This window comes from Cebus imitator, unplaced genomic scaffold, assembly GCF_001604975.1.
Source record: "Cebus imitator isolate Cc_AM_T3 unplaced genomic scaffold, Cebus_imitator-1.0 Scaffold270, whole genome shotgun sequence".
Lineage (NCBI taxonomy): Eukaryota > Metazoa > Chordata > Mammalia > Primates > Cebidae > Cebus > Cebus imitator.
In genome coordinates, this window is record NW_016107585.1 from 1688580 (window position 1) to 1703579 (window position 15000).

The following is a 15000-nucleotide window of genomic DNA, read 5'->3' on the forward strand; positions in this document are numbered from 1 at the left end:
ATAATAATATGTTACAGCAAGAGTTAGGTCAAAATTTCAAATCTAAAAAGACTAGTCTGTAATAAATCTAAACATTGTTTTAAAGATGTCATAAGCCCCCTTTTCTAATCTAATCTTTGCTTATTTGTTTTTCGCAATTATGAAATAGGATTTTCTTTCAAAAAATGACCCATTCTTTCCTGTATTGATTATAATAAATTTATCATAAGCCTACTTTTACACATACCGTAATCAAGATAACCAAGATAAAAATAAAGTTGAATCTCTGCTGACTCCATAAAAGACAAATTATGTGGTCCTCAAATATTCTCTACAAATGCTTTAAATAATATAGTAATCGTACTAACTGCCACATTTTGACAGAATTCCAGCAAAAACCAGCTTCATGTTGTGCATATATATTTTATCTAGCACTAAACAAATAAAAAGTCCAAGTTGTAAAATACATACATAGTATTACTGTATTTTTACAAATTAACAAAAGCTTAGTAATATATACCTGAAAATACAGAAGGATATAGAAGATGAGTGGTAACCATTAAGACAAGATTGATGGCAGGCAGAAAAAGATATAATCATTTTTCTTTATGTATCAGTTTTTTTGACATATTACAGTGAACATGTATTAAAGTACTTTATAATATTTAAAAGTATATAATGAAGTTTTTTAAAAGGGTAAGGATACAAGCAAATAAAGAACAAAATTTTCTCATAGTTCACTGTGAGTATACTGGAAATAAGATATTGTTTTTAGCTATCTTGTTACTTACATTAACTGGAACTACTACAATTTTTCTTTCTCTACAGAAATAATGATACACTTTAGAAAGTCTTATGCTTTGATAAATTTTCACACACTATTTTAACAACCCTATAAGTAAGGGGAAAATGAAAAAAGTGAAACAGAGCTGTTGTGTGCGTTGCTAGAGGTCACACAGTAACATCACACTATTCTGACTCCTTGTGCTGCGCTCTTCCTAAAATAAGCAGGCTGTGTATGTTAAAATTAAATATAGATGCTATTATTCAGTGGCAAATGGTAATTAGTGTGGTTAAAGATACCATTGTGGCAAAGGCGTTCTCCATCTTAACTCCTAATGCCTTGACTGGAGAAATAGAAAGCAACCCTGTCATCCCTGTTGCTAGTTCTCTCTCTACAATTACTGAAGTTAGATCCCAAGAAAGCCCCTGAAATAACTACTAGGTACCACATGTACCTGCAGTGAAGGCAAGCCTACAGTGTTTTGAACCCTAATACAAAATAAAAAGAATATAATATCCAGTAACTGCAGTAGTTTCAAGGTCTGATTTTTAGACCCTTAAGTAATGGAAAGTAGGGGTTACTTTAATACATTTAGAATATTTATATTTACTTTAAAAAGCTTTAATAACCTCATGTGCATAAAAGTCAAAAATAGTTATCTATATTAAACATATTTCTGAGACTAGTAGCAATATCATGAAAATTGCATGATGTCTTTTTTTTTTTTTTAAATGTTAGGTTGCCAGCATTTCCTCACTATTTTCAAAAACATTGTGCCTCATGATAAAACACACAGGTCTTTCTGTAGAGGGTGAAAAGAGGGATTGGGGAAGGGCAGAGAAGGGCCCAAGTTCATGCTATTTGGATGACTGGACAATATTTATTAATCATTTATTACAGAAGCAATTTTCAATAAACTTGTAACTCATCAAAATATATCAGAGAAATGGATCACTTGACATGACACTGTTTATGACTAGATTATATGCCAGTCCTCAGATTTAAGATCTGTAAACTGCCTAAGAAATTATGACAGTAATATGACATTAACATGACATTAACATTTTATCCACATTAAAGGTATTTTAATTTGCACACATTCATAGGACACACTGTATGTTAAAAGGAAAGAGAAAGATTTATGGAATTGGTCTTGTAGAAAGAAGAAAAACTTCATGCAGTTTCACCTCATGATCACAGTTTGAGGAAAGTGTCTGTGTTAACATGTGGTTTAACCCTAAACCTCAAATGTATATTGTCTTAGGTGAGAAAAATAAATTAAAATGTCAGGAAGAAAGGTATCTATTATGCTGAAATCCTTAAATTGTGAAATGAGTTAATAAATATTTTTAATCAGTGTTTAATAAATTTATTGACTATATGCATAACATCAGTGCATTTTGAGATAATATATTCTGAAACCCAAACATTTTTTCAGAACACAGTAAGAAAGTATAAAACTACAACTGAAATATTTAAAATGCTACAGATGAGAGTTTAGAATATTTATATTTTGCATTTGCTAGTTCATGTTGTGTATTAACTGAATCCCCAAAAGTATGATAATAATCCATTAACTGTGTTTATGCTTGTGTTAAATACAACTTAAATATGCTTGTGTTAAATATGCTTGTGTTATGCACTGTTAAATAGAACTATTAGTCTGAGAACTGAAATACAGCAGTTTGATTTTCAAATGCTTTGTAAAATAGTCTAAAACAGAAAGGAAAGAGTTTTTATTGGAACCTGATAGTTATTGATGAATACCTAATAGCAATGGGCCTGCCTACATTTCTGGCAAGCAGAACCATATTCTTATAAACCACTGATGGGCTAAACAAACTATTAACGACAGTTGCTTTTCAACACTTAAAATGGTCAGACTGTGTTACCTGACCACAAAGACAAGTAGGTCATCACTCTCAAATGTTATGCAATGTAAGAAACATAAATGAGACCTCTGTGGAAAGACAAAACCCACAGGTATGGCTCCAGAGTTCTTTTGCTATTCAACTATTAATAGAAAACAAATCCCACTTAAAGCTATAAACACTTGTAACCCTTTGCACTAAAAGATGTATTATCACTCATTTAATTTTCCGCTTAAAGCTTAACAAGGTATTATTAGTCCTAGTGTCTAACTAAAGTCCTGAAAAATACAACTTGTAACATCTGAACCTAAAATTTTAAAACAAATGTCTGTTACTCTTGTAAGATAAGATAAATTTTTTGCCCCTCTATAAACTTTTGGAGTACCCCTTTCCCCTGGGTTTATGAACACCCAACCAATCATTCACAGATTGCAAAATAATATTCAATGAGTGTAAGGGAACCATCTAGATTCTTCACCAGATTCAGAAGGCCTTCTTCATTGGACACATGTCTTTCAAGTCAATGCCTTTTAATGTATTTTTTTTCCTGGTGGTCACTGAACTAGCAGCATCAACCTTGCTTAGGAGCTAGTTGAAATGCATAATTTCAAATAGTGCCCCAGACCCAAAGAATCAGAATGTGCTTTAAGCAAGATTCCCAGGTGACTCATATGTACATTAAAGATGGTGAAGCACTGCCCTAGATCACCCTGTACAGTTACTACCAGCTACTTCTATTTATTTGACTTTTCAGAAAAGAGAAAAAAGGAAGCTTTAGAAACATCATACTGATCAGGATAATTCATTTCATTCCTTGCCAAAGGGGGCATAGCACAGCTGTCCTTCTCTCAAGCCAGAAACAACCCACAAAACTATTTTGACCTTAAAAAGTAACAATTTTTCATACAGCTGAATTTAATATTTTCTGATCTAAATCCTTCTCCCAGAAAAGGATAGCATCATTTTTATAGTTTTCTTATAAAATAATAATAGCTGTACTGTCATCAAATGGCAAGGCTCTATCTCCTATTTTTTTCTTAATTGTAAAAATAAAAACGTGTTACTTTATTAAAGTTCCCTCCCGAAAGCAAACATTTTAATCCCCATTCAGTAGTCCAATAAGGGTCAGTACTCACTACATTATCTGGAATTTAAAACATAATGATAGAAAAAATATGGAGTCACTGGGTGCGGTGGCTCACACCTGTAATCCCAGCACTCTGGGAGGCCGAGGTGGGCAGATCACCTAAGGTCAGGAGTTTGAGGCCAGCCTGGTCAACATGGTAAAACCCTGTCTCTACTTAAAATGTAAAAATTAGCCAGGTGTGGTGGCAGGTACCTGTAGTCCCAGCTACTCAGGAGACTGAGACAGGAGAATCACTTGAACCTGGAACGTGTGGGTTGCAGTGAGCTGAGACTGCACCACTGCACTGCAGTCTGGGCAACAGAGCAAGACTCTGTCTCAAAAAAAGAGAAAGAAAAAGAAAAAACATGGAGTCCAGCACCCTTTATAGAACAAGAATTTATAGTCAACTTTCTACAACTTCAGAGCAGCATTTAAAAAAAAAAAAAAAGTCAGGAGCAACATCTAATAACTACCCACCGCGACTCCATCAACCCTTCTGTGTTAAGAGACTTAACCCTGGGTCATTATCAGAAGGCCTTTCATCTATAAGTGATTCTTCATCAAATTTTAAAAAAAATTATTTTCTTAAGTTCATTATAAAATCTAAGCACAACATTATAAGCAGTGCTTTCACTCATTTTCTTTAAGTCTTAAAAAATGTTATAGGCACGGAGTTCTCTGAGATGTTTTGTGTTTTATTGTTCTAAGGATTCCTGGAGGATGATTCCTTACGATTCAAGGCCTATTCAACAGGGGTTTCCAAAGTATATAAAAGTAAATAAGTATTAAAAAGATTCAGCAAGAAAGGGATTTTCTTAGTCTATATGTGTTACTATGGAGAAGTATACAGCATATATATGAGCTTGGGCAATTAATAAAGAGTTTTATTTGGCTCACATTTCTACAAGCTGTACAAGAAGCAAGGAGCCAGCATCTGCTTCTGGTAAGAATCCCAGGCTACTTCTACTAATGGCAGAAGGTGAAGGAAGCCAGTGTGTGTAGAGATCACATGGTGAGAGAAGAGGTAAAGCAAAGGGAAGGGAGGTGCTAGATGCTCTAAACAACCAGTTCTTGAGGATACTCAAAAAGCATGAACTCACTCATCGCCAGAAGCAAGGCACCAAGCCATGCAAGAGGGATCCAACCCCATGACCCAAACACCTCCCATTAAGCCCCAAACTAACACTGGGGATCAAATTTCAACATGAGGTTTGAAGGGATAATATTCAAACTATGGCAGGAACTAAAAAAAAGACAAACAAAACACATACACACACAATTAGAGTCCTTGAAGAAGAAAACAAAACAATAAAACACAGCTAATATTTAACTGTAGGCCACGAAAATTAATTCTGAAAATGAGACTAATTTAAATCTATAAGAAAGCTTACCATATACTTGGAAAAACTGAACTTCAGAAAACAACCAACCTTTAGGATTATCCTAGTAAAACTAGACTTTAAGGCCAAGGAGAAAATGGCAGAAACTCCAGGTAAAAAAATAAAATTACCAATAAGGGCAGGAAAATAAGGCTGGTACTGGCAATATCAAGAGCAATATATAAAACAAGGCATTAGTGGAACAGTATTTTTAAGAAAATCAAAGAAAGAAAAGGCAAACCAAATATTTTATATCCAGCCAAGTTGTCATTCAAGTGGCAAGACTATATCAAAACAGATTGGAATGTGTAAGATCTCAGGGAATATTTTACACAGGAGCCTTTTCTGAGGAATATACTATGAGCTTCATCGAAACAAGAAATAACTGGGGAAATACCAGCAAATGAACTGATAGAAAGCATTTGATATACTTAATTTTACAGCTGATTCTAAAACAAAGTAACAGCATGGGTAGAAGAATGGCACATAAACATCATGTATTCTAACAAAGCAACAAGCATACAAAAAGAATGATGGACACGGTGGCCCATGCCTATAATGGCAGCACTTTGGAAGGCCAAGGGAAGTGGTTTGCTTGAGCCCAGGAGGATAATTCCTTAGGATTCAAGGCCTATTCAACAGCGGTTTCCAAAGTATATAAAAGTAAATAAGTAGAAAAAAGGGTCAGGAAGAAAGGGATTTTCTTAGTCTATGTGTGTTGCTATAAAGGAATACATGAGCCTAGGCAATTAATAAAAAGCTTTATTTGGCTCGCATTTCTATAGGCTGTACAAGAAGCAACGCCAGCCTGGAACACATGGCAAAAACCCATCTCTACTAAAAATACAAAAATTAGCCAGGCATGGTGGTACACGCGTGTGGTCCCAGCAACTCAGGAGGCTAAGGGCGGAGGATTACTTGAGCCTGAAGTGGGGCGCAGGTTGCAGTGAGCTGAGATCAGGCCACCGCACTCCAGCCTGGGTGACAGAATGAGACCCTATCTCAAAANAAAAAAAAAAAAAGAGAGACAGAGACAGAAAACAAAAAGAAATAAAAAAAGGATGAAAGGAAAACTCTAATAGGATCACTGGCTAAAATAAAAGTAGTAAGTGGGAATCAAAGGATACCATTAAAAGATTAAGTGGGCTTTTTTTTTTTCCCTTTTTCCTTCTTTTTTGATTTTTTCCAAACTTCAACAGGTGTCAGAAAGTAGGGCTTTTTGATGAAGACACAATTGGTTGCCTTGGCTGTGGGACTCTGGTCTACCTGCTCCTGTTCCTGACTCACTGCTGTTTGCTCTCTGCCAGTAACAAGTCCATCAGGAAGCTGTGCTACAGCCACGGCTTTTTAAAATGCCAAGAAAACACCCATGATGCCAGAGGTGGCAATTCACCAAATTAGAATTCACACACACATGCAGCCGAAACATAAAATCCCTGGAGGAGATGTATGCTGACTTGATCAGAGGCACAGAGGAAAAGAATCTCAAAGTGAAAGGACCAGTTTGGATGCCTACCAACACTTTGAGAATCACTATAAGAAAACTGCTTTGCGGTGAAGGTTCTGAGACATGGGTTCACTTTCAAATGAGAATCCACAAGCTACTTATTGCCTTGCATGGTAATTCTGAAATTGTTAAGCTGATTATTTCCATCAATACTGGGCCAGAAGTTAAAGTCATCATTGCAGGTGCTTAAGTCAGCTATTTTAATAAATTGATTACTAGTTGTCAAAAATAACTAAATAAATAAAAACTTAGGCAGGAATAAAGTAGAATTAAAGAACAATAAAAAACACAAATAGAAAGTTAACCACTAGAACAAAACTACAAACCTTTCTAGATTTCATAGTTAGGAAAATAATAAAAATAGTTTTAAAAAAATTTTTTAACTTTTTTTTGAGATGCGGGATTCTCCCTATATTGCCCAGGCTAGTCTTGAACTCCTGGACTCAAGCAATCCTCCTACCTCAGCTTCCCAAAGTGTTGGAATAAAGGCATGAGCCACTGCACCCAGCCAATAATACCTCTTAAGAGACAATTCTCTATAGTGGTGCTGTATATCTTACATCAGCTTTTGTTCTAGACTGCATTTTCAAAGACATTTGTAGTGTAATCTTGGAAGAGAGAGATAAAGTTTCCCCTTGGACCAGAAGGCAATTTTGTTATCTGACTAGGATAATAAAGATGTATTTCCCTAAAATTTGGACAGGTTTAACAGCAGAACTCCTAAAGAGCTCCTAAAGGACTCCTTAAAGCTTAAGATCTCTTAAAGAACTCCTATACTTGGGAGTTCCTCAGCTATGACACAAACCCACTGAGTATGCAGCATTACTTCTTGGAACTTGGGGGTCAAGAGAAACCAGTATACACATGAAGCATGTGCTACCTGTTGTGCTGTTAGCAATAAACCACTTTGCCTCTGACCAAGGAATCTTGTGTCTTCCACCAGCATCTATACAACTGTGGAAGGCATGCCAAGTAGGCTAAAATATCAGACTCTTAATCAAGAAACAATAAATATAATGGTATAAACAGTAATTTTTCCAGGATATACTGCTAAGCAAAAAATAAACAAAAGGAGGGAAAAAAGAATACAGAAACACACACAGACATACACACAGACACACACACACACACACACACACACACACACACACACACACAGTTTTACTCCCCCCCCCCAAAAAAAAAGGAAAAAGAAAAAAAAGAGGAATGATAAACCAGAAGTCAATAAAATTGGCTACCTATAAGGGGTAAAGGGAAACATATGCTCCCACAATTGGCTACCTACAAGAGGAAGAGAGTGACACACACACCTCTCCGAGAATACCGTATGTATAATTTTGATGTCTGGAAGCATGTTAACATCATACATGCTCAAACATAATTAAATCAACAGGATGGGGACAAAGACACCTAAATTGAATGCAAACAGAAACAAATAAATGCACTGTATTTCAAATGAGTAACGTAACTATACTCATTGGAGAAAAGGAATTGCAAATAAATCTGGAACTCTTTTTAGCAGGGTTATTTTACTCAAAGTATATTTGCAGCAATTCTAAAACTATTTTATGTGTATTATATGACTGAGAAAATGAGTAAATGTATTGGTGTTATTAAGAGTCAGCGTTCTCACTTGTCAAAAGCACCCAGGAGCCATCTTGAAAGGATTCTCCCTAGATAAATCTGGGACAATCTGAGCATCAAAATAAATAAGGAAAGTAATTGACAATAGCCTATTTAATAAAATTAAAATGAGTCCTACTCCTGATAAACAGATAAACAAAACAAGGAGGCTAGGCTCTTCCTTACTGTAGAGTGATAGCTATAACATGGAGGGAGCAGTAGAACTGGATAATCTGTATTCTGCAATCATCAGACAAGAATCATCAATGGATAACAGAGCAACAGCCTTCAAAGTCTCAGTCTAGAGCTTTTAACAGACATGGGCTTTATGGGTAGTGAATAAGTTTGTGAAGAGAAAAATAAGATGGTATTGGACAGTGTATTACAAGAAATTTAAACTGAGGAGAATGAGATAGTAAGACAGTTCTCAGGAACACCTGGCAACATCAAGAGAAAGAAATGATTAAGAAGAAAAACAAAACAGAGAGGCTGAATCAATGGTCTAAGAGATTGTAAAAAACTTAAGTAAAGGAAATCAGTCTTTGAAGAGCTTCCAGGGGAACAGTCCACCTATCCCACTCTTTTCTCCGTAGATCCGCACTTGCTTTTTCCTTTCCAGGGTTACATATAACTATATACCAAGAAGAGCATATAAACATATAGTACAAAAACAATGCAACTATGTTACCGGGTAGCAAGCATAACAAGCCACATATGTAATTTTTCTTAACTTATTAAAATGTATATTGGCTTTTACTCCTCTTAGAACAATGCTAATTCTCTATGATAATCTAAATAAATAATTAAATAATTTTTTAAAACAAAGACTGAAGAAAGCTATGCAAAGAAAAAATTAATTCCAAATGTGCAGGATGCTTTTCTCATTTTAATTTTATACCATATATGTTTTAACATTAATCTATTCGAAAATATACTTCTAATTGCATTCAGCTACACAGCCAATTCAAAAAGAGCTACACATATGCTAGAAGGCTTCTAACAATCTCCTCAGCAGTGAAAGGGAGAGACACAAACCTCTGCCACCCACAGGTGCTAGACAGAACAGGTTTCATTAATGTACAACCCATAAATTGTTGGGTTTAGCTCCATTTTAGGCATGAACCTTTTTAGAAAGGTTTATAAAGATATTCTTCATAATATCACTGACAATTTTTACTGAGTATTATTAATGCACAAGACAAGATGGATGAATGGATGGATAGACAGATGGATAGATGAATATATTGTTAATAGTTCACAGTTGGTGGCTCAATTATAACATCAAGTAACAGTCTTTCAAACAACTGAGATGAAATGCATTCAAATCATCTGGTTCTTACTACCTAACTGTATGCTAGTCCTGGCTCTCTCATTTCCAAAATGCATATCTTTGAAATATATTTGCAGTACATGACAGATAAAAATGAAATATAACTTAGACTCAAAAATAGGGAAGAATAATTAATATACAATTATTCTTCAATGATAACCATGTTTTATCAAAAGTTTTAAAATATTTTTAGCCAGAGAACTCTTTCTTCAGATGAAATGTTGTTCAAAAGTTCACACATTTATTCTACAAAATAACTAAACGTAGAACTATTTTGGTTAAAGTGAGTAATGGAAGTCTGGAGTACCATCGGCTTTGGAGAGGTTTCTGGGCAGCCCAAGGCACAGTTAGAAAACCACTGCTAGATAAAATTATAATATAAATGTGTGAAACAGTCAATGAAAATGAGATCTTACTAGTAAGTATAAAAAGTATGGAATTTAAACTAGAGAAACATCAAACCCATTACTCTTTACTGAAGAACATGAACAAAGTAAATATAAAGTATTTTTAATAAATAATAACTTACAACAAAAATATAAAAGACACCTCAGGCCAGGTGGCTCACACCTGTAATCCCAGCATTTTGGGAGGCCGAGGCAGGCAGAACACCTGAGGTCAGAAGTTTTGAGACCAGCCTGGCCAATATGGTGAATTCCCATCTCTACTTAAAACACAAAAATTAGCTGGTCGTGGTGGCAGGCACCTGTAATCCCAGCTACTCAGAGGCTGAGGCAGAAGAATCACTTGAACCTAGAATGCAGAAGTTGCAGTGAGCCAAGATCACTCCACTGCACACCAGCCTGGGAGAAAGAACAAGACTCCATCTCAAAAAATAAAAATAAAAAATAAAAGACACCTCATTTTGGCACTATGATAGCTATTCTTCCTGTTTTAAGCCCCTAAGTGATACTGGAATGTGATGTTACAGATTAACATGTCTATTCTGATGTCCGTATGTCCTAAATCTATGTGCTATTTTGAAATGATAAACAGTGGTTCAGGAAATACTTTTTAATGATGAAAATATCAATGTTATTTACTAACTTCTAATCCTCAAATACACAGCTCAAATTTTTCTAAGTATTATACACTGCTTTTTAATAATTCATTTCTAATTTTTAGGATCACTTTTAAAAGTCTAAGTTTCCTCAGTTTCCTTTAGCTGTAAAAGAAAAACCAAGAATTCCTTTCAACTCTAAAACTGCTATAAGTCAAAATGAAGCTGTCTCTTGCTACTGTTTGCTTCTGTGGAAGCCAATCGAAAGTATATTAATAGTTAACAAAGCTACAGTATGATATACGAATGAAGACTTGCATTAAAAAAAACTATTTAGACAGTATTTACAAAAGAATCTGTACCATTAATTATTCAACATTTGGATCTGATCAGAAACCAGAGTATGACTCTATAATGCTCAGTTTAAATGAACTACTTAGTGTTGTAAGAAACACTCAATACAGTGGGCTCAACAAATTTCAGACATACTACAATTGTACGGGTTTTCCAATTTTTTGATCAATGACAGATTTTAATGCTAAATCAGTCTGAATTTCACTTTTCTCTAAAATGTTTACTTAAACCAAAAATTTTGCATCTCAATTATTTTATATTCTAAATCGGAATGTAGTTTAAATCAATGCATTATTCAAAAGCAAAGACATCAGGAAAGACAAAGCTGTGCACTTCTTTCAAAGCTGCTAAATTGCTAAAACATACCACATTTATGCATGCAATATTTGAATGTGTTTTTCTTAAAACACAGCTTGCTTTCATCAGATCAAGATATGCCAAAAATTCTACACCAAACAATTTTTGTTTATAATTAAAGCAAGCATCAATCCAAGGATTGTCAACCATTTTATTTCATCTCTACATAAAAAAAAAGTAATTTAAAAAATTTTTAATTTTCCTTGAAATGATAAGAGAAATGAAAATGTAAGTGCCTTCACATAATAACAGTAAGCTGACCCTCTGGGAAATAGTTGACTTTCTCAATACAAGGTATTCAAAGCTCATTCAAAGTGTTCATTTAGAATGCAGATATCAAAGATGATGTAAATGTTCAAGAGAAAATTAGAACTTACCAGATGTTCTAATCCAGCTTTGATGTTTCCAGATTCCCTAAAATAGAAGAATAAAAGTTCTAAATAGTTGTTAAATCCTTGTCTGCTCTAATTTGTTTAACCTAAAAATGTTTTATAAACTCTTGTAATTTTTATCTATATTTACTTATGTTCATAACACTGTTTTTAAAACAAAACAATTTTTATCAAAAGTGAACAGATACTTTATAAGATTTACCACTAAATTAGTATTTCACTAAGAAAATTTTCAGATTTTTCAAAGTCAATGAAAAACATAACAAACTCAAAAATATCATTATTTTACTCCTCACACAATATCTATTCCTTTCACAGTAGCTTTTCCATGATTTTATTAATTATTTTTATTTCCAATGCTTATTATGGAAATGTTCAAATTTACAGATATTATCCACTACCTAGATTCTACAACTCATATTTTTATTTGCTTTTGCAAATATCCATCCATCAATGGTTGCATTTTTATGTACACATAAAGAATACATTTGTGAGTACATAGCTAAATAACTAAATCTTAACCTATTTTCTTCTGTCATTAACTTTATTAATTTAATGCACACTACAAACCAGGACCTAAGATCATTTTAATATTAAAAAAGAAAATATCACCAAAGAAAACATAAACATCAAATATCATGAAATATTTTAAGTACCATGATACTTAATTGAAAATATTAAATTTCCTGCTTTATACTGTAAAAGAGACTGCTTATGGAACTAAAAACAGAAGTATTTGTACAAGTAGCAAACATAATATACATTGTTGAAATGTGGCAAACAGTTAAATTTTTTCTGATTTCAATCTGTACTAATTTATTTGTGACAAATGAACTTTGGCTTTTCTCATTCTGGTCAAGCAATATTTTAGTTCCATTATAACTACCAAGCATTACCTTTTTAAATAAGAAATTATAATCCTAGCACATTGCTGAAAGTAATTATTAATATAAATCCTCCAACGATAAACAGTATTACTATATTCATGATGTTTAATCTTTTCCCCACACCTCAACTTTCTTTTCTATTTCTGTCTTCTATTTTTTCTTTGCCAAAGATATACTTACCTGTTTCCTTTGTCTTGCTATACTATCTTCCCAAATTTCTCCATTTTTATTCCCTTTAGATTTGCTGCTTGAAAACTGTACTCATGGCTTCCAACCTTTGCTCTCATGGTCCACTATGATATATTAGGAATAAAATCCCACTTCTACTGATTAGCACTAATTTTCAGCCATTCTTTTCTGTATTTCCTGCTTCTGGCAATCTTAGCAAAACTATATATTCAATGTTTAGCTATTTAATGGTTTCTGAAACTCATTCTTTAATCTCTAATGTCTGCAGTCCTACTGACAAATGATAGGAATAAATTACTGCAAGGTGCGACAGAAGTCTACTAGCTATATAAATAATTATTTTATACTTTATCATTACAAAATTAATGTAATTATTGGAGCTGGGAGTCAAATGAATCTTTATGTTTTCACAAGAACATTAAAATATAGTTATTTGTGTAACAAAATTTAAACAAAAAAAGTAACAGTGTAACATCTGAGCAGGACAACGTGTGTGTGCGTGTACACACGCACACAAACACACACACAAATCAAATCTTCCTCCCATCACTGACTCCTAGTTCTCAATCTTGGCTTATCTTTCTGAAGGTGTTCTATGCACTTGTGTGTGTATGTGTGTCTGTGTGTGTGCCCCTGTATGTTTCTTTCCCCGTCTAGCTTGTTTAAATCCACAATAGAAGTATATTATACACACTGTTTTGTACCTTCACTTGGCAATCTATCTTAGAGTTTGTGCTATATAATACACATCTACTTCGTTTCCTCCCACAGCTACATTGTCACAAAATGGTTCTTATTGGAAAATAATATTGTAATATAAAATGAACAAAAATGACCAGATTCAAAATACAAATCCATACCTGATTATGTGAAATAACTGGGGCTAGATATGCTTTATCAGAATATTACAGATTTCAGAAAGGTTAAGGTATGTCATACAATGCTGCCAGTAGGGTCTGATGCAGCATCTCATCATCATACACATTAATAATTCTGAAACAAACATATTAATGTCCACATAAAATGGGATAAACAAAGACTGTAAATAGCCTCATTTCAGAGTAGGTTTGCTTTCAACTGAGCCTGCCACAATCTTAGGGAAAATCACTTGATTTTCTGAGATGCTTGTGTTTTAGAATCAGGACAAGAAACTGTTCTTTACAACAAAAAGGAAATGTAGGCTATTTCTTTGCTATGTTTCTAGCAATACTTCACATTAAAAGGTATTTATAAAATGTTTTTAATGGCACGCCTGAGAGAAAACTAGTCATCATTTTTGACACATTCCCTTTCCTTCACTACCAAATGTAATCAACCACAGGGTCTTGACTATCCAACATCCTTAATTATCATTAGATCTAACTATTTCTTTCTATTTTCACAGCTTTTACGTTATTTCAGTCCATCATCTTTTCTTCCTAAATTGTTGCAACAGCCCTCTTACTGGGTGTCAATAGTTCCTGCCTTGTCCCATGTCAATTCATTCTGCATAACACAGGAAAATCTTTCTAAAATGTAAGCTTAATCATATCAATTCTCTTCTTAAAATCTACAATATCCTACCACACTTCAGTTTACCTATTCCTTCTATTATTTTGTCAAAGCTACATTACAGGAAAAGAAACAAGAGCAGCCACAACAAACTACTAACCTGGTTTTACTCACCAATAAACCACTTTCTCCCTTTACCTAAAATGTTCCTTTTCTCCCAGCCTCCTCTAATCTTCCCTGTCTATCTAACAAAAATCCATCCTACAGGACTCATCCTAAACCATTCTTAAATTGAGGAAACCTTCTCCCTTTCCCACAAATTATGTAATAAATTCTTCCTATACATTTCCATAATACTCTGGGCATGTCCCATCACAGAACTGATCACAGTATTTTAGAAATGCCAGTTTACTTTCCCATTCAAACCAGTGAAATAAAAACTCCTTGAAGATATGCGTTGCATCTTTTTAATTTTTATATTCAAGCACTCAGTACAATGTCTGAATCAATGTATTTAAGGGTATGACATCTGACCATCACAAGACAGGCTTGGGTAGAGTTAGTAGCAACCAGCTCCAGCTCAGGTGTCTGAGCAGTACTACTCAGCCCCACTCTATCTCCAACCCACGTAAAAAGAGCAAGGCCATTTGCAATAGTGAACGGCTGCCTAAGATATAACAGTAGTATTAGGAGGAAGGTACACATGCATGGATGTACATGAACATGTGTAA

The 15000-nt window shown here is 34.1% G+C and overlaps 1 protein-coding gene across 1 annotated transcript in view; it reads right to left on the minus strand.

The window, feature by feature from the left end:
• RSRC1 (arginine and serine rich coiled-coil 1) overlaps positions 1 to 15000 on the minus strand; it is a 389405-nt gene that overhangs the window by 212248 nt on the left and 162157 nt on the right. Inside the window, exon 5 of the mRNA XM_017500781.2 lies at positions 11688 to 11724. Coding sequence (XP_017356270.2) covers positions 11688 to 11724 — 37 coding nt within the window. The remainder of the gene's footprint in view (positions 1 to 11687; positions 11725 to 15000) is intronic.